The sequence below is a fragment of the Vicia villosa genome, linkage group LG2 (genome assembly GCF_029867415.1).
Source record: "Vicia villosa cultivar HV-30 ecotype Madison, WI linkage group LG2, Vvil1.0, whole genome shotgun sequence".
Classification (NCBI taxonomy): Eukaryota; Viridiplantae; Streptophyta; class Magnoliopsida; order Fabales; family Fabaceae; genus Vicia; species Vicia villosa.
Window position 1 is genome coordinate 105,492,092 of NC_081181.1, and position 23,554 is coordinate 105,515,645.

General features: G+C 34.8%; 1 protein-coding gene across 1 annotated transcript in view; it reads right to left on the bottom strand.

The window, feature by feature from the left end:
* Positions 1-10,621: 10,621 nt before the first annotated feature.
* The window catches only part of LOC131649732 (uncharacterized), a 40,241-nt gene continuing 27,308 nt past the window's right edge, over positions 10,622-23,554 (bottom strand). The window contains exon 4 of the mRNA XM_058919489.1: positions 10,622-10,978. Within this exon, the coding sequence (XP_058775472.1) occupies positions 10,622-10,978 (357 nt within the window). The remainder of the gene's footprint in view (positions 10,979-23,554) is intronic.

Below are 23,554 nucleotides of genomic sequence, written 5' to 3' on the forward strand. Positions count from 1 at the left end.
GAATTAAAGAGCAATAGAGGGATATTAGTGATATCAAGAAGAAGATTGCGCAAAGGAGGGGTCGTCGGAGTTGATGTGGTCATCAGAACTAGGAGAATCTGCCGGAGATGGAGTCGGCGACAGTTGGTGGTTTCGCCCGTGGTAGCAGCGCTGCGTTTGCAATTTAAATCATGGTTCTTCTTTTCCATTTTCTGATCTCTCTCTACTTTAAATTGTTGTTGTGTTACTGAGATTTGAGTTTTTGTTTGCTTCTGGATTTATTGTGCTATTGATGTTGTTGTGAATGGTTGAAATTAATGGAGATGGTGGTTTATTTTTGGAACAATTATGCTATGTGTGAGATTTTTCTTAAAATGGAGTCAGCGGCAGATCTAGGGTTTTAGAAAGGGGATGAAGATAAACATCATGCAGTATCATATTCTATTAATAAATAATTCACCAAATTAAAAATAAAATATGAATTTATCAATTAAAAATACTTTTCAAAGTAATTTTAATGATGTGGCAAGTGACTGGACTAAATATGAAGTGCCATGTCATTAAAAAACCTGTTAAGTGATAAGGGACCTTCAAAAATTCACCTTATTTAAAAATGGAGGACTTAATAGTTGGCTTTTTTAGTTTGGGGACTAAAATGTTAAAAATGTCAATATAGGGGGACCAAAAGTGCATTTAAGCCAAAATTTAAAATAGAAGGATTAATTTTGTGTATTACTTAAATTATGGTTAAAACTATAATTAAATTTTTATATTATATTACTAAAATAATAAAATAATTTGTTTAGCCGTTTTAAATATCCGTTCATCATGTTAAGAAATAAGTATGAGTTGTGTGGAGAAACAAGTATGATTCTAAATCTCACATTACTTAAAAAAGTTGAGGTTGAACACTTCTTAAATGAGAGGACACATTCACCTATCACCTTAAGATTTAAGATGAATATGTGATGTCTCTCTCATTTGTTTGGGTGAGCCTTTGACCTTTAGGTGAGTCTTTGACCCAGTGTGAATGTTTTCCTCTCATGATGACCCAATAAAGTTATTAGAGCCCGATTCGAGAAAGGGACTGCCTCTTTGTGTCAAAAGTCTTCCTAACATGGTGGACAGGCGGGGTGTCCCGTTGAAGTGCTTATGACAAAATAAGGGTGTTTCTCTACAGCGGTACAAGCATGTGGATGAAAGAGCATCTACTTGAGGGGGTATAGTGGATGGACTCATACTTGAAGGGGGGGATTGTTAAGAAACAAATGTGAGTTGTGTGGAGAAACAAGTATGAGTTCTAAATCCTATATTACTTTGAAAAATGGAGGTTGAACATTTATTAATGAGAGGACCCATACACCTATCACCTTAAAGTTTTAGGTGAATATGTGGTGTGTGTCTCTCATTTATTTTGGTGAGTGTTTAACCAAATATGGATGCTTTCCTTGTGAAGGCAAGCCTCTACAATATTATGTTTTGATGAAGACAACTATCATGAGTATACATCAATAAAGGATGAGCAAAAAGATCAAATTAGCTATGGATCAAGATTGCAACTTTCATGGAGATTAGCTTTGTTTGATTGATCTTCATGTCATAATGGTACAAGCTAAATCCTTTTACATTGATATTCCTTAGTGCTCAAAAATCATATAAACTTTCATACATATGCATGCCCAAACTTATATATGCATGGCATAAGTTTTCAACCTTGAAAAACATGCATTTTCACCTTTTATGCTGAGGTAACCGGTTACCCTGGTTTCAGTAACCGGTTACTGAAACTTTTCCCACTGTTTTTTGTATGGGTAACCGATTACCCTTGTTTCAGTAATCGGTTACTCAGTTGAAAAATTCAAAAATATGAACGTTGGGAGCGGGTAACCGATTACCCTGCTTTTGGTAACCGATTACCTGCTGAACCATTGCCTTATTTCACTTTGCTTCATGTTCAAACGTGAATATCTTTTCAAACCTTAAACATTGCATTGTTTGATCATTTTATACTCTTTCTAAAGGGTGTAAATACCTATATAAATGCCATAAACTTCATATTTAAATCTCACCTCTTTCATTACAATTTACCACCTTTTTGATCATATATTTTCATACAAGTGTTTCATACTTGAACTTTCATTGAAACTTTTTCTACACATTGTTAGAAAAGTTTCTCATTCATACATAAACACTTGAGCACTATTATATCATTGTAAATTGTCTTGCTTGAAAGAGAAGATCAATCTTATAGATTGATATATGTTCATTAACATTTCTACTCAAATATATTCATTATTATTGACTTGCTATCCAGGATTGTTGGAAGCAAGGGTTATTGATTAGTGAGAGGATTGTTCTCATAATCAAGATAGTAAATCCAAGTGGATTGTTCTTGGTGGTTGAGATCTTGTTGTCCAGGATTGTTGGAAACAAGTTAGTGAAAAATCCAAGAGGATTGTTCTTGGTGGTGTTGTTAGAAGATTGTAGGAGGATTCTTGGTATAGTCTTGTACAAAGATCTAACAATAGTAAAATCTCTTTCGTGTTTGAAAGGGGACTGGAGTACTCTCGGATTGTGAGGGGAACCAGTATATATCGGTATGTTCTTTACTTTTCCGCAATTTACCGCTTTCATCACTATTATCAAGAAAAGAAAAGAAATATTCAAAAACCTTCAAACACTTAACCAGAAAAATAAGTACAAGTATTCTAAAAATCGGATAAATCTTTGAAAACCTAATTCAACCCCCCTCCTAGGCGCACTCTTAAACTTACATTCCTGTCATGATAACCGAACACATCAAGCTTTAAGACTCATCTACCTGAAAAAATTGTTTGATAAAATTTTAATTTATCATCAAATTCTTCTGAAATCATATATATATATATATATATATATATATATATATATATATATATATATATATATATATATATATATATATATATATATATATATATATATATATATATATATATTAGACATATAAACTAATCATGGTGTTTAATATTTGTATATATTGTTGAGAATGAATTTTTTTGTGGCGAAACAGGTTGCTCGACAAAAGCAATATGGTGTCACAATAGCTTAGTGTGTCGAGGTTGTATAGATGTCGAAATGTCGAAGGGGTTATCCTCGAAAAGAATTTTTTACTTAGTCTTATTTTGTAATGTTAGAAGAATTATGTTATTTTGCTTAGGGAGCAAGCAAACTCAACCTATAAATAGGGAGTTACCCTATTATTGTAATACACTAATGCCATCACGTAATTGATAAGTTTCAGTTTTGAGAGAAGAGAGAAACTCTGCAGATATTTTCTTCTTCCCCTATTTTCACTCAAACCTTAATTCTCTTTCTTCCTCAATTCATCTTTTCTTTTCTTCTTCCATTATTCAATTGTCACACTATGTTCACACCAAAATTAGCATCAAAGTTAGAATAACTATCGACAATATTCAACTGTCACACTACAGACTCAATAATCTGGTCGGACTGACCAAACTGCTTCGATACCATTAATATAATACCCTTTTTACCCACATACAACATTCGCAATATAATACGAATTAAAATCAATCAAAACATCCATCAAGGGTGTCACCTTCATAAAAACTTCACAATAACAAGTCATGATCCGTAACACGGATTCTCAAAAATGATTTAAAACAATAATTCTTTATCATCACAAAATAATACAACTTCTCGCAACGGAATTCATAGTTCAAACTTATTTATTAAAACCACTTCATACTTTATTGTTCATGAATCATAAATCAAAATAATTAAATACCAATAAAGGTAACTCATCACATCAAAATAAACAAAATAAAAGAACATAATAGTTCTAAAACAAACGATCCCAACCCTAATCTTACGTATCAGAACAAGATCCTCTTTATTCGAAATAAAGCTCTAAAAGACTCCACAAAGCTATCCTCTAAACTTCAACGGAATAAGGGATAAACATAGTAGTTGTACAACAAGTATCCACAATCACATATATACCGATAGATGCGTATCCTCATGCTTCACATATTTACTCACACCTGCACATCATCATCTACTCATAACATCATCATATAATTCAAATCGCACTCATCACCTAATCATCCTTTACATCACGGATAGTCAAAGCATCACACAATTAAATATTATGCAATGTCACAAAGAATGCAATGAAACATCAATAACTCATGCATGTGGTACCAAATTTGACTGATGACTCAATCATAATTCTACAAAGATCCCCACCAATAGGATCCATTCCTGCTTGGAACTAGAGCGCCTCACAATATCGCACCCAATTCGCACTATGGCATCGAGACCATCACCAGACCAATTATCCTGCAAACATCATCAGACTATTGTTCTAAAATATACTATGAATGTAAGATGCACAACGTCACAATAATCAACGACCATGGCTAGTCAAAATTGCATCACCATTCACTTACTCATCATATCATACAATTTTCTCAATTACACCAACATCACAATCATCTCAATTAATACAACACATACTTCACATTCGTCATGTTATAAATCATTATAACAATAACTCATAACAACAACAAACGATACATACATATAGTCAATTAATCAAGTTCCACTTCATCGACCAATAGCCTTCCAAACCCATCTAAACTTGCTAATTAAATTCCATAAAGTTACTCAAAAATTAGTATAAAATATAAGCTTTCATAATCCAAAACAATTTTTCAAGAATAATATTTTCTGTCCAAGTAACTCGGGCTAAGTGGCCTCCTTCTTGCGCTAAGCGCGTTCCTATCTGTTTTGAACCGTATTTTATTTTTGGGAGCGCGCTAAGTGGGCTCTGCAATTTCTGCAGAAAATCCTACGCGACTTGCATCATACCAGTCCAAATTTTTAACCCCAAAACCTATTTAAATTAGTATTTTCCTGCGTTGTAAGGTCTATTAGCCTAGTTCTAACATATATTTATCGATTACAAACATCCAAATACAATCATTAATCAAAATCCCAAGAATCCTCATCAAATCCTAGACCTTCAAATCCATAGAATGATGGATTTGACTCTAGATCATGTTATTGCCCGTCAATTCACCAATCATCAACATCATATATCATATTACCAACACAATTCAAACATCAATCATCATAGTGTCATCATAATCATCAAATTCATCACAAAACCCCAAATACAACCCCAACATACAATTATCTAAACCTTAGATCAATTATAAGAATTATGATAACTCTCTTTACCTTATATTATAGCTTTAATTTTCTTCCCAATTCTACGGTTGGTTCTTCTTTCTCCTCTTCTTGTCCTAACTCTCTCTCTCTCTCTCTCTCTCTCTCTCTCTCTCTCTCTCTCTCTCTCTCTCTCTCTCATGCTTCTCCCAAATTTTCACGATGAATGAATATTTCCTTCTCTTTTCCCCTTTTTACTTAGTAAGCCTTAAGACCCCTAATATGATATTTCTATTGTGCCCTCAATTACTTACCTCACATAATCATCTTTATTTTATTTAATTAAATAATAATGCTAATTATAAACTTTATTTATTTATTATTCTAACTAACACCTTATTTCAACTACCCCGCACATCACACTTAGGCATCACACGTCACATAATATTATCGATAAATCACAATAATCACCTTGACTCATATATTCACACCAATCAATCAAATAATTAATTAAAGAAGTAATGAAGGTTATAACATTATTTCCAACATTTATATACTTAAAGAAGCACTTATGAATAAAACATTCATCAATTTGCCTCGTGTGTTCATTCGCTCTTGTTTGACACTTGGAGAAACTTTATTTATCATTTCAAGTGTGTCCCACATTTCCTTAGTGGAGTAACAATTAAGAACATAGAAAATTTGGTTGTCATCTATATACATGACTAAGATTTTTTTTGTTTTGTTTTGAAATCATCAAACTTTCTCTTTTCCTTTATGGTCCAAAATAAATATGATTTAGCTAGTACTTCTCCATTTATATGGTGAGTAGGGATAAATGGACCATCGATTATAGTTTTCCACAATTCAAAATCAAGACTTTGAATGAAAATTTTAAATCTAGAGTTCCATAATTCAAACCTATCTGTAATACGATGGGAGAATTGACTTTTTGTTTTGTTTTTCGCAAAACATGTTGCGGTTAGCAAGAGTCGCCACCGACTTTTATTTTATCCAATTTAGGAAAGGTATAAAAGAAAATGAAATACCTTTAAAAGATTTTGAGTTCGGGGGTAGGTTATACAAAGGGAAGGTGTTAACACCTTTTGTATCCATGGTTATCTATGGGCTCTTAATTGCTTAGTTCACTTTGTTTGATTTGTGTGTGTGTGCGCTTTCGAAAAATATTTGGAGTGCCAATAGTAAGGCAGACTTTATAATAATTCTTGTATCAGTCCTCAAGAATATATACAAAGTGTTTTCTGAAAATATTTGTTTAGAGTGCCAATAGTAAGGCAGTTTGCTTTATGATAACTCTTGTAACAGTCCTCAAGAGTGTTGATAAAGCGTTTGAAAATATTGTTTTGAAAGCGTGAGGTGTGAAAAGAATTTTTTAGTGTGAGCAAGCAATCAGGAGCATCTACCCACTAAGTATTGGTCTTTCCTATTCTATTCTGTTTCCTTTGGAGATAGTATTATCCATGCCATTAGTTGGTAGGAAATCCTATCTATTGGATGTGAAGGGACAGGCGTAGGGTCATCGAAGGCAATATTTTTAAGGATGTCTTAGCTTTCTCGAAGGGACTATCATCATTTTATAGGGTCATCGAGGGACAAGATCATTTTTCTGAAAGCAACTCGAAGGGTCATTAAGGGTGTTGTACCCCAAAATTTGCCCTCATATATTTTCAAATATCATTTTATTCCGAATAAGTAACATAGCCCAGTTGGTAAGGATTTGAGGTTAAAAGGTACAAGTGTGAAAGGTCTGCTAATTGTTACTAACTTTATTTCCATTTTAAATTATTTTCAAAATCATAAAAATTATTTTCTTATTATTACTATAGGTTTTTACAATTTGTATTATTCCTATTATTTTGTTATCATTTTAATCATTATTTTAAAGTTATTAGGAATTATAAGTTTTATTTTATCTTATTTATTATTATAGTATTTTTAGAAGTTTTCTATTATTATCATATTGCTATTAAATTTGGATTAATACTAATAATATTTTAGTTTATTGGAATTCATTTCCATTACTTTTTTTTCTAACTAAATAAATAAATAATCCAAAAGAGTATAATTCTTCTCATGTAGCCGCATCTTCACCATTCCCAAATCAAGCATTCAAAGACCAAATCAAGGCAGTTTAAGAGTGAATCAAACCAATCATGATTTATGGTTACAAACCCAAATGCTGCACAAAATCTTTCCATAACCAGAGCTTTTAAACTAAATCAAATACCAGTGATTTCCAAATCAGATTGCTCCAATTTACCAAAAGAGAATCATCACAATTAAGACTCTAAGCCTAATTTCTCAGTATAAAGGCAGGGAATTTCATCAGAAAAAAGGGGGAGTAAATCACAAGTCCTTCCGATACGATACAACATCACGGAAAAGCGAAGTACACCGTCGGCAACACGAAGCCACCACGCTCAGCCGCACAGGTTCCACTCCTCCTTGGCCACAACGACCCTCCTTCATGTGAAGCTGATAGAAGGGTATTATATGATTTATATTAGTAGTATTGTTATTGTTAGAAGGGTAATAATAGAACTTATATTATTAGTATGGTTATTGGGCTTTTAGTAGTGTTTGGGCTTTTATGTTATTATTATCCATTAAGAATGTTATATAATGTAGTCTCATAGAGACATTTGGAATCAATCAAAGAAATGAAATGAGTCTTTATTTTCTTAGTTAATTTATTTGTCTTTTATTTTAAAGTTTTTTATTAGTTTTGTTAGGGTTCCAAAATTGCATCCTAACAATTGGTGCTTTCACTTTCGATCTCACTTCCGCTTAAATTCATGACAATATTATTGTTTGATGGGGAAGAAGATGTCTATTGGTGGATTCTTTCTGTTGAGAAATTTTTCAAGGAGCATGAAACACCGGAGTCATTAAAGGTTTTGAAAGCTATTGGAGCATTAAGAGGTTCTGCTTTCACATGGTGGATATGGTGGTGTCGTGTTCGTTGTATATATAATTTGGATACATTTACAACATCACTATTATGGCGTTTCAAGGCGGAGTGGAGACCCATTTTACCGCTGGATGATGAAGTAGAGGAACCACCATATGAATCAATGGATTCCTTTTATTCAACCAATGATTCTGCCGATCAGAATGAAGAAGAAATGGTTCAAGAATCGTCATTCTTGAAAGGGCGAAGTTGTGAATCACCATATCTGTTCAGAAAACAAACGCAGCAACCCAATCTAAATGATGGAGAAATAGAGCTACCACATAAACAACCCATTTTCTTTGAAGCAGCACGCCGGGAACTTTAGCTCTTGCATACGGAAAATTCCATTTCAACAATTCCTGTAATCCAAACTTTTGTTCTTGAGACACTTTTGGAGCACCCTTTACCATCGATGGTAGAAGTGGAGGTTGTACCACTTGAAATTGCGGGCTCCATTCATGAACAACATAGAGGCGTCATTGTTGCGAGGAAAGACAACAAGTGCAACAATCATGCTCCGATTTCTCTGTCTCCAAAACCACCATATTTGGGTTTTATGGAGATTCGGCCGAAACCCCCAGATCCCGGTGTAAAGAAGAAAACCACAAGTTCATTTTTCTCATCCACTTTCATTATTTTCAATGAGATCAAGCAACAACATTCAAAAACACAAACTATTAACTTGCAACGTGCACAAGTTTTTTTCCACACACATATGAAGTTTGCAAAAATATATGGCTTCCTTCAACTCTCATTGCCTTTCGATCCAGGTCCACTCTTATTGCCACCTTCAATCACGACAATGATTTTGGATTTGTTTGCTCACAATTATTCTGTTCATGGGACTGATATCTTCAACACATATTGTCAAATAAATTACCTGAATAGTGAAAGCAAGGTGTTTGATCAAATGCCAAACAGGGACTTCATTTTCCTCTATCTCCTCAAAGAAATTATTATTACTTCAAACACAAGTCTGCAGCATGTTGGGAAGATGACTACAAACACATTCTCGGTAATTCTACTAACAAACTTCATGTTTCTTTTCGATCCCGGTGGAACTCATGGGCTGTTTCTTTTCGATCTCAGTGGAACTCATGGGCTGGAAAATTTGCTTCTTAAGTACTATGAGGAGGTTGTTATGCAGATCTTTTCGTTACGATGGTCTTGCATTATCTTTGGAAAATGGTTTGGTTATATCCTGTTTGGTTTGGAGGAGTCTGCAAATGATGCCATCCAGAAAATGAATGACTCTACTGTAAGATATAAGCAAAAATATGTTGGAAAATTTATCAAAAAAAGTGAGCACATTTTTTCTGCCCCTGAAGCCAAATATTCAAATTTGTACATTAAGAATTTGGATCCTGAAGCACATCTTGGTAATTCTCTTTCTATTTCAAAGTACTATACAAGCCATATATTTATGCATAATAAACATGTGACACCACAATCACACAGTGTAATTTTTTCAATGTATCATTGTGAAATTGTTGATAAATATATGGAATTATCTCACATTTATGGAGTAAAGTTTCAATTCACATCCAGGGGTGAAGTTTGGGTCATTTGATTGTTTTCTTGGTTCAAATATACCCCTCCAAACTTACTGTCTCCCACCCATGGTACATATAAAGGAACATGTTATAGGTGTAATATTGCTGGAAGTGTATTTGGGGTGTATGGTGTTTAGAATATACCAGTCAATATGCATGTGAAGAATTGTGTGATACAAAAGGGACACTGTATGATTTTCAAGGGAGAGTCAACCATACAATACAACTTCAGCCAGAGCTTGGGAAACAAGTGTGTTTCTTTTATGAGGCTATTTATAGGAACTTCATCCTTAATCATTGGAATCTTGAAAATGATTTTCCTGATATCATTCAGATGTTATTTGTTGTCTTTTGGCTGCACACTGGTGTAGAGTCAAGTTCAGCTAGCCTTGCATTTCATATTGATGGGTTGCATGTACCTAAAAATAATTTTGAAAAGACAATTTTGCTAAGAAATTCTCCTTTTGTTCAAAATGAAGAATGGATTTCTAAAATTGTCAGCTTGAGGATAACAGGTTGGGATCCTGGTGGACAATTGAAGGTGTGCACAAAAGTTTGGCTCTCAAAAATCAAGCAATGGGATCCAGGAAAGATTAATGTAGCAATCACAATTTAGCATCTTAAGCTTTATTTTAGAACCTTGAGGACAAGGTTCAAGTGAACCCCGCGGCAATGATAGAAGGGTATTATATGATTTATATTAGTAGTATTGTTATTGTTAGAAGGGTAATAATAGAACTTATATTATTAGTATGGTTATTGGGCTTTTAGTAGTGTTTGGGCTTTTATGTTATTATTATCCATTAAGAATGTTATATAATATAGTCTCATAGAGACATTTGGAATCAATCAAAGAAATGAAATGAAGTTTAATTTTATAGCTTAGTTTTATATTTCTCTTAGTTTTATAGCTTTTCTATAATTTTGTTAGGGTTTAGATTTAGCATCCTAACAGAAGCAGTCTCGATCGCGCCTTTCCACTCACAGACTCTCCGACGGTGCCAGAAACGCTAAGCAACGGACAAATCCACAACGTCAACGCCGCTCGTGCAATACCGCAGCGGCCACCAATTTCGACGTAGTACCAGCCGGCACAAACCTCAGCCACGGAGCAACACAATCGGAGCAGCCGCGAGAAGCTTGCTTCTGCCATCGATTTGTCGCCGATCCTCTCCATGAAGCCTTCACGGTGCGCGAACCATGCCGATCCAGTCAATTCCGACGGCACCTCCACCGAGCAACTCTCTCCCGTGACTATAATCAGAACGGTAGCCTCTTTCACTTTTTTTCGTTGTGACTGCAATTTATATGGGGTTTCTCCGAATTTAGTTTAGATGATGTTTTGGTTTGAACGGATCTTGGAACAAGTTTTTTTTTTGAAGAAGTAAAATTATATTATAATGTTTATACTAAGAACAAGATGTGCAAAATAAGACTAAGATAGTACAAAATCCACCACCTGGAACAGAACTGCACCTCCAGGAGTGATAAATCACAGCCCTGCTGAACTATCCAACACAGTCACAATAAGTCATTACAGCTAAAACCAACAAACAAAATTAACTACCCAATACTAACATATTCTAGCATATATTACAATTGAAAGAATCATTTCCAATTCCCTGTATACCAATGCCCTATAGTACTACTTTAGGTTACTTCAAGAGACATGAAGTGCGGTGTTGGTAGTTAGACTAATTTCAATTTGAATAAATACATTTTGTATTGTTATCAGGACATTTGCTGACTTAGGTTTTTAACTTATAAAATCATAAAAAATATAAAATGATAATTTTCTTTTGATTAATTAGGTGTGAACACAAAAATCTAAAAATGTTGCATTTAATATAGTTTTTTATCAAAAATACAAAAACATCCTTAGATAGATTTTATTTTTTCACTATTATTAAAAACACAAAAAATATGTCGATTAGTTTTTTTATTAGATATTAAAAATTCAACTAAATGTTCATTTTCTCTTAAGAATTTAATTTAGTCTTTATTTAGATTTTCTTTTTATCCATGACTGTTTATAACTTTGCCATTTTCGCATATGTCATTACTAATATTTCGTTTTGATTGTGAGGTACTATCTTTGAGGACATTGAACATTTTTTTGGACGCTCGCAAGTTACTTAGCTTTGCACATTTATTTACTTTAATTCTCATTTAAAGTGTTTTTTTGTAATAGATGTAATAATTTTTATCCTCATTCGTTTGAATTTGTAATCCCCATCCCTAAGCCATGTAATAGCGTGGGAACCTTTACTTTTTCCGCACTTTAATTTTCTGTATATATTTAACTGCTAGATGTATGTTAATAGGATTGTATGGGAAGATAAAACTGAACATAGCTAACAATTAATTCCAAGATAAATACAATACACTTGCACTCACCCACCTCTAGGGTATTCTCTCTTGGTTGCCTTCTTGATATAATGGTCATGTTCCTCGAACGTAGAGGTACTTTAGCAAAAGATGATCCTAAGATATATCATCATAGTCCCTTCAAAGTAAAGATCATAGTTCCTAGACGTCCCTTCGATGTTGCCTACAAATAAATGATCTTGTCCCTCAGAGTTGTAAATGCAAGCTTCTCAAGCATAATTTGTTTTGATGAAGACAATATGGACATCAAGTTTTCATAAAAGGATGTGCAAAAAGTACTTCAAGTTTTAGGCAAGAAACACATCATTTCAAAAGTCTTGAAGAAACAATAAAGATTCAAGGATCGAGCTAAAACGACAAAGGTACAAACAATACTCACTTTGACATATAATTGTTCACAAATATATTTTCATGCATATCATAAACATACTACAAAGTGTCATCCTTAAAAAGTTCATTTAAAACCCTTTTCAAAGTTAAAATTCAAAATAAAGGTTTTAGGAACCGGGTTGTCCCTATGGGGGAACCGGTTCCCAGCATTCTACTTTTTCAGCATTCTGTGTTTTACTACTAGGAACCGGGTTGTCCCTAGGTGGGAACCAGTTCCTCAGTTCAAAATTTGAATTTTTCTGCTGTAACGTTCAGCAGGAACCGGGTTGTCCCAGGCAGGAACCGGTTCCTGCTGAACCAGTGTGTTTTTCCATTGCATGATTTCATTCAAACGAATTTATCTTCTTACCACTAAATCATTGCATTGCTTCATGGAAAAATAACCATTCAAAGAGGTGTTTAACACATTATAAATACTACATCCTTCATAATCATTAATCACCTTCTTCATTAACAATTCATAACTTTCATAAATCTTCATCTTTCAATATTTCCAAGTGTTCATCAAATCCTTACTTTCAAGTGAAACTTTCTATACACATTTTCATTGAGAAATTCATTCAAAGTTTCATGCATACATTGTGAACACTTATATCCATTTTGAGAATTGTTTATTTGAAGAAGAAGATCAATCCAAGATTGATAGTGCTATACAAACTTCATCTAAATCTCTTGTAAAAATTCAAAGAAAATTATTTCCTTACTATCCAGGATTGTTGGAAGTAAGTGGTGTTTTTGAAGAGGATTGTTCTTCATCCACATTAGTGTTGATTGATCTTAAAGGTGTTAAGAACCTTTGATCACCCTATAGGTTAGATAGTAGGCATAGGCTTGTACAATAATTCTAACTATTGTGAAATCTCTTTCGTGTTTGAAAGGGGACTGGAGTACTCTCGGATTGTGAGGGGAACCAGTATATATCGTTGTGTTCTTTATCTTTTCGCATTTATCGCTTTCATCACCATTACCAATAAAAAGATAAAAACCATCAAAAGCCTTCAAACACTTAACCAAAAATCAGTAAAGACTTTCTCATAAAACCGATTAATTTTTGAAAACCTAATTCACCCCCCCCCCCCTCTTAGGCATATATGATACTTACATTTGGCATCAGAGCAAGTTATAGGTAACTTGTTCCTAAAGATCCAGAATGGCTTCCGCAAATCAAAATCCGGTTTTCAGAGATGGTGGTTCTAACAACAAGCCTCCATTGTTTTGTGGTGAATACTTTGACTTTTGGAAAATCCGTATGAAGGCTCATCTAGAAGCACAAGGAGAAGAAGTATGGGAGGCTGTCCTACAAGGTCCTCATGTTCCTGTAACTGTCGTTAACGGTGTTGGATCGGATAAACCTAAAGCGTCATGGGATGATAACGATAGAAAGAGGGTTCTTGCTGACAAAAAGGCGGTCAATCTCCTTTAAGGTGCTCTTAGTATGGATGAATTTTTCCGAGTATCGGCATGTACAACATCAAAGGAAATATGGGATACTCTTGTAGAAACTCATGAAGGTACCACTGAAGTTAAAAGATCAAGATTGAATACTTTAAGCCAAGAGTACGAACTGTTTAGAATGAAGCCCGGAGAAACTATTCTCGATTTGCAAAAACGATTCGTACATTTGATAAATCACTTGAAGGCACTTGGTAAGACTCTTACTACCGAAGAACTTAATCTTAAAGTACTCAAATATTTGACAAGGGAGTGGCAACCAAAAGTGACGGCGATATCCGAAAAGAAAAATTTATCAAAATTTACTTCCGCAACACTATTTGGAAAACTTCAAGAATATGAGACGGAACTTGGAAGATTGGAAAAGCATGAGAACTTAGAGAAGAAATCCAAAGGCATTGCATTAAAGGTAGATTCAAAAGAAAGCAAAATGAAAGATGCATCGGATGAAGATGAAAATTTCTTGCTTCTTGTAAAAAGGTTAGGCAAATTTTTTGGTAATAAAAATAATATTGATAATGCTAACTATGTCAAAAGAAAGAAATTCTCAAAGCATAAGGATAAAGAAGCATCCACTTCATCACAAGAAGTTACATGCTATGAATGTGGGAAACAAGGACACATAAAGCCGGAATGCCCAAAGCTTTCGAAGAAGAATGGATTCAAAGGCAAAAAGGAGTTCAAAAATAAAAAGGCCTACATAGCATGGGAAGATAATGAAGTAAGTTCCTCATCGGACTCCGATAGTGACGAAAGTGCAAACCTAGCACTAATGGCATCACACCACTCCGACGATGAAGAAGGCGGGGTTAGTTATGATGATTCTCTTTTTGATAATGGTGCACAAGGTGCAATAGATGAATTATTAAAAGAATGCAAAATTCTCTATAAAACTATCTCATCTCAAAAGAAAATAATATCATCTTTGGAAGAGAAGGTTAAGATAATTGAAGTAGAACATAAAGATGACAAAGAAAAAATGATTAGTGTTCAAGAAGATAATGTTGCATGCAAGAATTGTGAATCACTTTCCTTCCAAATTGTCCAATTAAAACGTGTTTTAGAAAGATATGAAAAAGAGCAAATTGGATTGGAAAATGTTCTTAGCACACAAAGATACTCCAATGATAAGAGCGGACTTGGTTTCTCTAAATTTGATAAACCAAGATCTAACAAGACTATATTTGTCAAGGCTAGTAACCAACCAATTCAAGAGAAAGTGATCAAGCCTAAAGTAATGCAACATTATCCTAAAAGAAAGAACTTTGTTAAGAAGAAATCTTATCCTCCTAGATATAGAAGTAACTTTGAACCTACTTGTTTTTATTGTGGTATTATTGGTCACACACCCAATGCTTGTTATGTAAGGAACTTTAGTGTTCCTAGTGGACATTATGTATGGGTGAAGAAAGGAACTAACTATGATGGACCCAAAGCCGTTTGGGTACCTAACAAAACTTAATTTGTTTTGTAGGCATGCTTGAAGACCACCTCAAACCTATGGTATCTAGATAGTGGTTGTTCAAAGCATATGACGGGTGACTTAAACCAATTTTCAGATCTAAGGTTAAAGGCCAAGGGTTTTTTCACTTATGGAGACAACAATAAGGGAAGAATTCTTGGCAAAGGCAAAGTTGGTGCACCACCTTTCACATCCATTGAAGATGTTCTTTATGTTGAAGGACTAAAGCATAATCTTCTAGGCATTAGCCAACTTTGTGACAAAGGCTTCAAGATCAAATTCACTAAGGAAGAATGCTTGATCATCGATGAAGTCACCAATGAGGTAAAACTCAAAGGTACAAGAATTAATAACATTTTTATGATTTCTTTAAATGATTTATCTTTGAAAGTAAAATGTCTTTTGGTAAACAATAATGAATCATGGTTATGGCATAAAAGAGCAGCCCATATTCATATGGATCATTTAAATAAGTTAACCAAACATGATCTTGTTGTTGGCTTACCTAAGATAAAGTTTGTCAAAGATAAACTATGTGATGCATGTCAAAAGGGAAAGCAAACCAAATCATCTTTCAAACCAAAGAATGTGGTGACTACAACAAGACCACTTCAATTATTGCATATGGATTTATTTGGTCCATCAAGGACAAGAAGCTTCGGAGGTAATGTATACGCTTTAGTTATTGTTGATGATTATTCTAGATATTCTTGGACTTTGTTTCTTGTGCAGAAAAGTGATGCTTTTAAAGCCTTTAAGAAATATGCAAAACAAATCCAAAATGAGAAGTCATTAAAGATTGTATCCATAAGAAGTGATCATGGTGGAGAGTTTCAAAATGCATCATTTGAAGAATTTTGTGAAGAACATGGTATCTCTCATAATTTTTCAGCACCAAGAACTCCACAACAAAATGGAGTAGTTGAAAGGAAAAATAGGTTTCTAGTAGAACTTGCAAGAACAATGCTTAGTGATGCAAATCTTCCTAAATACTTTTGGGCGGATGCGGTTAGTACGGCATGTTATGTTGGAAATCGAGTAATCATTAGACCTATCTTAAAGAAGACTCCATATGAACTCTTCAAAGGAAGAAAGCCAAACATTGCTCACTTTCACATTTTTGGATGCAAGTGCTTTGTTCTCAACAATGACAAAGACAACCTTGGTAAGTTTGATGAGAAATCCGACGAAGGTATATTTCTTGGTTATTCTCTTTCTAGTAAAGCATATAGAATTTATAATAAAAGAACTTTAACTATTGAAGAATCCATGCATGTATCTTTTGATGAGACTAACACCTCCAAAGAGGAAATAGTTGTTTGTGATGATGATGATCATTTAGATTTACCCTCGGAAGAACTTTCAAATGATACAATTGTGAAGGCACCGGAAGTTCAACAAGAAAGTGTTCAACAAGAAAGTGTACAACAAGAATCAAACACCAATGATCTACCAAAAGAATGGAGAACTCATAGAGATCATCCTATTGATAAAGTTATTGGTGATATTAGCCAAGGAGTTGCAACAAGATTAAATCTCAAAGATGCTTGCTTACACATGGCTTTTGTTTCACAAATTGAACCTTCCAAAGTTGATGAAGCCTTAGGAGACGATCAATGGATAAATGCAATGCAAGAAGAATTAAATCAATTCGAGAGAAATCAAGTTTGGGAACTTGTTCCTAGACCAAGTAATAAACACATAATAGGTACTCGATGGGTGTTTAAGAACAAACTTGATGAAAATGGTATAATTGTTCGAAACAAAGCAAGGTTGGTGGCCCAAGGTTACAATCAAGAAGAAGGAATTGACTTTGAATAAACATTTGCTCCGGTTGCAAGGTTAGAAGCTATTCGTCTTTTACTTGCTTATGCATGTTCATTAAATTTTCAGCTTTATCAAATGGACGTCAAGAGCGCATTCTTGAATGGCTACATCAATGAAGAAGTCTATGTCAAACAACCCCCGGGATTTGAAGACTTCAAGAATCCTACACATGTCTTTAAGTTGAGAAAGGCTCTTTATGGCTTAAAGCAAGCACCAAGAGCATGGTATGATAGAATTAGCAATTTTTTGTGTGAACAGGGTTTCGAAAAGGGTAAGGTTGATAAAACTTTGTTCATTAAGAAAATCAAGAGTAACACTTTATTGGTTCAAGTCTATGTTGATGATATCATTTTTGGATCGACTAACAAAGAAATGTGTGAGGAATTCTCATTGATGATGCAAGGAGAATTCGAGATGTCTATGATGGGAAAGATGAACTACTTTCTTGGACTACAAATTAAGCAACTCAAAGAAGGAATCTTTATCAATCAATCCAAATATTGTAAAGAACTATTGAAGAAGTTTGATATGGACAATTGTAAAGCGATGAATACTCCAATGGGCTCCGGTACATATGTTGATCAAGATGAATCCGGTACTCCAATTGATATTACCAAGTATCGAGGTATGATTGGTTCTTTATTATATTTGACGGCAAGCCGTCCTGACATAATGTTTAGTGTTTGTCTTTGTGCTCGCTTTCAAGCAAATCCAAAGGAATCACATCTTATGGCGGTTAAAAGGATCATGAAGTATCTCAAAGGAACGACCAACGTTGGCTTATGGTATCCTAAAGGTAGTGTTTGCAATTTAATTGGTTATTCTGACGCGGATTATGCAGGATGTAAAACTGATCGTAAAAGCACAAGTGGTACTTGTCACATTCTTGGAAATGCATTAGTATCATGGGCTTGTAAAAAACAAGCATGTGTTGCTCTTAGTACGGCCGAAGCGGAATACATAGCAGCAGGTAGTTGTTGTGCACAAATTCTTTGGCTTAAGCAACAACTTCGTGACTACGGACTTGATCTCGGATGCATTCCTCTTCGATGCGACAATACAAGTGCTATAAATATCACAAAGAATCCGGTCATGCATTCAAGAACCAAACACATAGACATTTGACATCATTTTCTTCGCGATCATGTGCTTAAAGGAGATGTTGAAGTCACTTTTGTAGATACTCATAATCAACTTGCGGATATCTTCACCAAGCCTCTCCCAAAAGAATCGTTTTACAAAATTCGACGAGAGCTTGGAATTTTAGATGAAGGTGATGTTTAAATTCGTTCGTCATTATCATAAATCAAAGGTACACGTTTCTAACATTTTGTGTGATAAAAAGTGGTTTATGAATGTTCATATATTATGCCTTGGTATTTATGTATGATATGTATGCTTTATATTTCATAAAATTAAAGTTTTTGGACTTTTTCAGTCCAGGAACCGGTTCCCATGTGGGACGAACCGGTTCCCCATAGTAAATTCCAGAGGCAATGTTTTTGTGTGTCTCAGGAACCGGTTCCCATGTAGGGACGAACCGGTTCCCACGTACATTTTCCAGTTTTTTCACTTATATTTTGGCTGTACGTGAAAGTAATGTGTGGATGATATTGTTTTGCTTATTATTTTTTTTTTATTTTCTTTATTTTACTTCAATATACATTATATCACTTCACACCACACATTCACTCTCATTTACTCACATTCACTCTCATTCAACATTCATCTTCATCTTCTTCAAACCTTCCACCTTCATTGTCAAACCAAATTAAAACCCCATTATCTCACCATAACTCTCCAAATTAAATTACCCACTACCTCTAAACACTATATAATCCTCCACTCTTTCACACATTTCACTCAAATCATCGTCCACTCTCCAAATCTAAAAATCCCATATCAAACCCTAACTCTCAACTTCTTTCAACCATGGCACCCAAAGTTTCAAGAAGTGCAAAGGGAAAGAATAAGATTGGAGAGACAAGTGAAGATCCTCAAGAGTTCCAACCAACTGTCAAGAGTCGGAGACTCACATTCAACATTCGTAGTCGGAAACTCCTTCCGGCTAAGTACGGTAAACTTCATGATTTCCCAACTCATAGCTTTAATTTAAATGCTAGGTTAGCTAATGCCGGTGTTGCAAATTTTGTGAGTGATCATGGAGACTATTACCCGGATTTGGTTAGGGAATTTTACCATAACCTTAAGATAGTGACCAATGATTTTGATGAGTTCACTTTGGTATCCGAAGTTTCAAGAAAAGAGATTTGCTTAGATGTTGAGGATTTTGGGAAACTATTAGGACTTCCATATGAGGGTTTAGTGCTCCTTCAAGGTAACATTCCGGAGGATTGGCAACCGTATAGTAAGATTGATGTCTTTGTGGATATGTGCCGACCAACTTAACGCGACACAGTTTGTAACACCCCAATTCTACCCAAAGCATTTAGGCAAGAAAATATCAGAGTATTAAAATTTCATACAACACAATTAGGATGTTACACTAAGTAACCAAACAAACACCTAGAAAACAAACGAACATCACCGATGCCAAAAGCATACACACCTGCCAATAACATGATACATAACACACGGAAGATATGAACATATATATATATACGTATAGCTCTCACTCTCTAAGAGGAGTTTTCCAAAATAAAGTGTTTACAATACACAATGGCACGTTATCACATATACATGTTCAAAAGAGTCATAAACAAATAAATAACAGCAGACTCCCGACTACCCAGTGTTACATATCAGAGCGACCGACAAGACCAACTGGAGAACTACCTCTTCCAAAAGACTCCCAAAGCGGCTAACCTGCAGGATGCCACTCAAGCATCAAATCAGCAGAAGGGTGAGAATATAATTCATAATGAAAGAATGACAATTATAGTAATGCCAACAAGTATCATCAAGAATCATACAACAAAGTAATCCACTCATTCAACCACAATCAATATATAAGTAATGTGACACATGAATGATAACATAAAATTATACAGACAGACAATGATGAATGAGACTCGACTATGCATATGCATGTGGTACCAAATCCGGAGTAAAACTCCTCCTTGTCATTATGACAAATACACCTTTGCCGGGCATTATGCTGGGACTTCTTTCCCTCAGGAAAATACACCTTTGTCGAGCAATAAGCTACGACTAAATGTCATCGAGCATTTAGCCCCCACTGATGACCTCTTGCCACTCGGGCAAATACACCTTTTTACCGAGCATTAAGCCCCCACTGGTAATAATTGCCAATTCAGGCCACATGTTAATAGCATTCCGCCATTAACGTAATGAAATGTTATGCTGTGCAAATACATGACTCTATTACATGACAACAACATCATCAACAATATAACACGGTCACATACTCACGTTACACCGTTTATATTCTATCCAAAAGGATACATCACCAATTAATAACATCGTTATCAATTATATCACACCATAATTACCACACAGGCATTAATAAGCACACAGCACACATTCACCGTCAAAACATACTAGCCACATCGGCATAAATGATCGCATAATTGCATCACATCAATTAATATTGGCCATTGGCCCACAACTCCATCAATACATCATCAACAAGTTGTAATAACAACAATTTAACAATGATAATACATCATTCTCATAACAACAATGACTTGCCATAAGGCCACACATCATGTTAATAACAAACAACCAAACATTGTCACATATCAAGAATGAACATTCATTAATACATAACACATATGAACATGATCTCATGTTATCGACAACTAATCACATACCTCGTACCAATACGATAACATTCACACAACACATCATCATGATTTATCATGCACTAGTTCACAAAACCATTTATGAAAATCAACCACCCACTACTACATCCTACATCATTAACAATTACCACCAAGCACTAGGATTATTTACCAATCATATCGCGTATATAAACAATTATGTGTTTTTCATCAACAACACCTCATAACTAATTAATAACAAGCTAACCAAGCCTATACTATCATATAGAACATCCAACTAGCTTCCTAACACTTCGAACGGCGTACGAAACGGAGCTACGAATCAAAAGTTACAAGGTTTCAAAGTTTGGATAATTGAACATACTACACAACTCATCACTTGATCCTAATAGAAATAATGGGATACTACATACTATTAATCATTTAATTAGATAATAATATAGTTCATTGCGTTAGCTTTCCAACGCTTCGAACGGCGACAAAATCGGAGTTACGGTTCAAGAGTTACGAAGTTTCAAAGTTTTGGAAAAACAGAAAATGCTGTCGTCCGCTTCAGCTCCGGTCAGCGGACCTTCGCAGAGAATTTTCTGCAACAGAACCTCCGCTCAGCGGACCTGCGTAAACCCAGAAAAAACCAGAACGAACCAGAACTGTTCCAAGCCCCTTATACCCACCAAAACCACTCCCAAACATCATTATAACACCAATACAACACATACAAACCATAGAAACAACCTAACATCAAACTTTTCATGGTTGATTCATCAATCTATCTCAAAACCTAACTTTTTATTCAAACTCAATCAAGCCATGGAAATGGAAAAGAAAGCATGATCAATGAAGGTATCTATCATCATACTACACATACATACCACAAAATCATGTTTATAACTTCTAAACTCACAAAACTCACAATCCACCATTGTTGTCCAAGCATAGAAATGAACAAGAACAAGAACAAGAACAAGAATATAAGAATCATACATCCAAGATAAATTAGATTCACCCCCTTACCTTGCTATTGTGACGATCGGCAATCGATTCGGTTGAGAATCCTCCACTTTCTCTTGTTTTTCCTCTTTGCTCTTCTTCTTCCTCTCTTCTCTTTCTTTCTCTTCTTTTTCTTTCCATCCCTTTCCCTTCTCACAATATTTCTTTCTTATAAAGAAAATATCTATCCCGCGGAAATGACCAAAATGCCCCTACGCTCAAATATCGTTCAAACGCCCCAAAACGCGGAATATTACCTTACTAATATTTCTAGTACCAAAAATATGAAAACCTTCAATAAAATATTAGTCCGCCATCCCGAACTAATACCGACTGAAACGACTCCAAAAATGGCAAAATTCCAATAAACGTCACAAACGTCCAAATCAAGCATATACTTATATTTTCCGGGCGTTACACAGTTCGCCAACAGCTTGCTACCAAGTTTAACATGTTCGGTTCAAGCTTATCGGTGAGTGATAGGATGCTCCATCTTATCATTGCTTATGTTTTATTTCCAAAAAATTCTAACCATTCCAGGGTCAATGAGTTTGAGTTGATGGTTTTGCTTGCTCTAAGACGTGGCATTGAAGTCAATTGGGCTCTTTCAATTATGCGCCACATGCAGCTTATGGCTTCCCTTAAAGGAGGCTTACCTTATGCAAGGGCCATCTCTCATATTGTTCGGAATGCTGGTGTTCTCCTCCAAAGGGAACCGAAGAAAAATATGGATGAACAAGAGTGTGCTATCACCACCGCTACCGCTCTTAAAAATACAGGAATTGTTACGGATCGTGAAGGTAGATTTTTCTACAAAGTTGACTTCGAACCAGCCGTGCCACAAATCCCTCAACCTCCCGAAGGTGGATACACAATGGAGATGATGTCTGACAAGCTTTGCTCCATTCAAACATCTATTGATAACAACAAGCGGGAGAACAACTATGAGCATAACCTTATGAGAAGACAAATGCGAGAAATTCAACGGACTCAAAGGCGGATCTTGGCTCATTATGAGGGAGAGGAAGGAAGTGAAGAAGAAGATGAACAAGATGATGATGATGAAGAGCAAATGGATGAAAGTGATTAAATTATGTGCTCTTTATTATTATGTTCTATTTTATTGTTGGTTTTTATTTATGTTGTTAGACATTGTTCCCTTTATGTTTCGTGATGTTTAGGATTATTTATGTTTATGTTGTAATCGTAAAAAACCACGTTTCGTATCGTTTAATCGTGTTATGTTTGTAGTATTTTAATTTGTGTTATATTTGTGGTATTTCACATTGTGTTATGTTTATATTTCATATCAAATTTTCTCTTTTTCCCCATCCTTTTTGATAATAACAAAGGGGGAGAAGAATATGCATGTGTTTTTGTGTTGTTTTGTTTCAAAGAAAAAATGCAGGCCATTGTTAACATTAACAAATGAAACTCATCACCATAAATCAAAGAAGGAATCATGGATTTATGGGGAGTCTCTAACATAGGGGGAGTCTTGCATTGTTCAACATAATTTCAAAAGCACAAAACAACTTTTTCAAAACATTTTCAAGACTTGGTTGTCATCATCAAAAAGGGGGAGAATGTAAATGCAAGC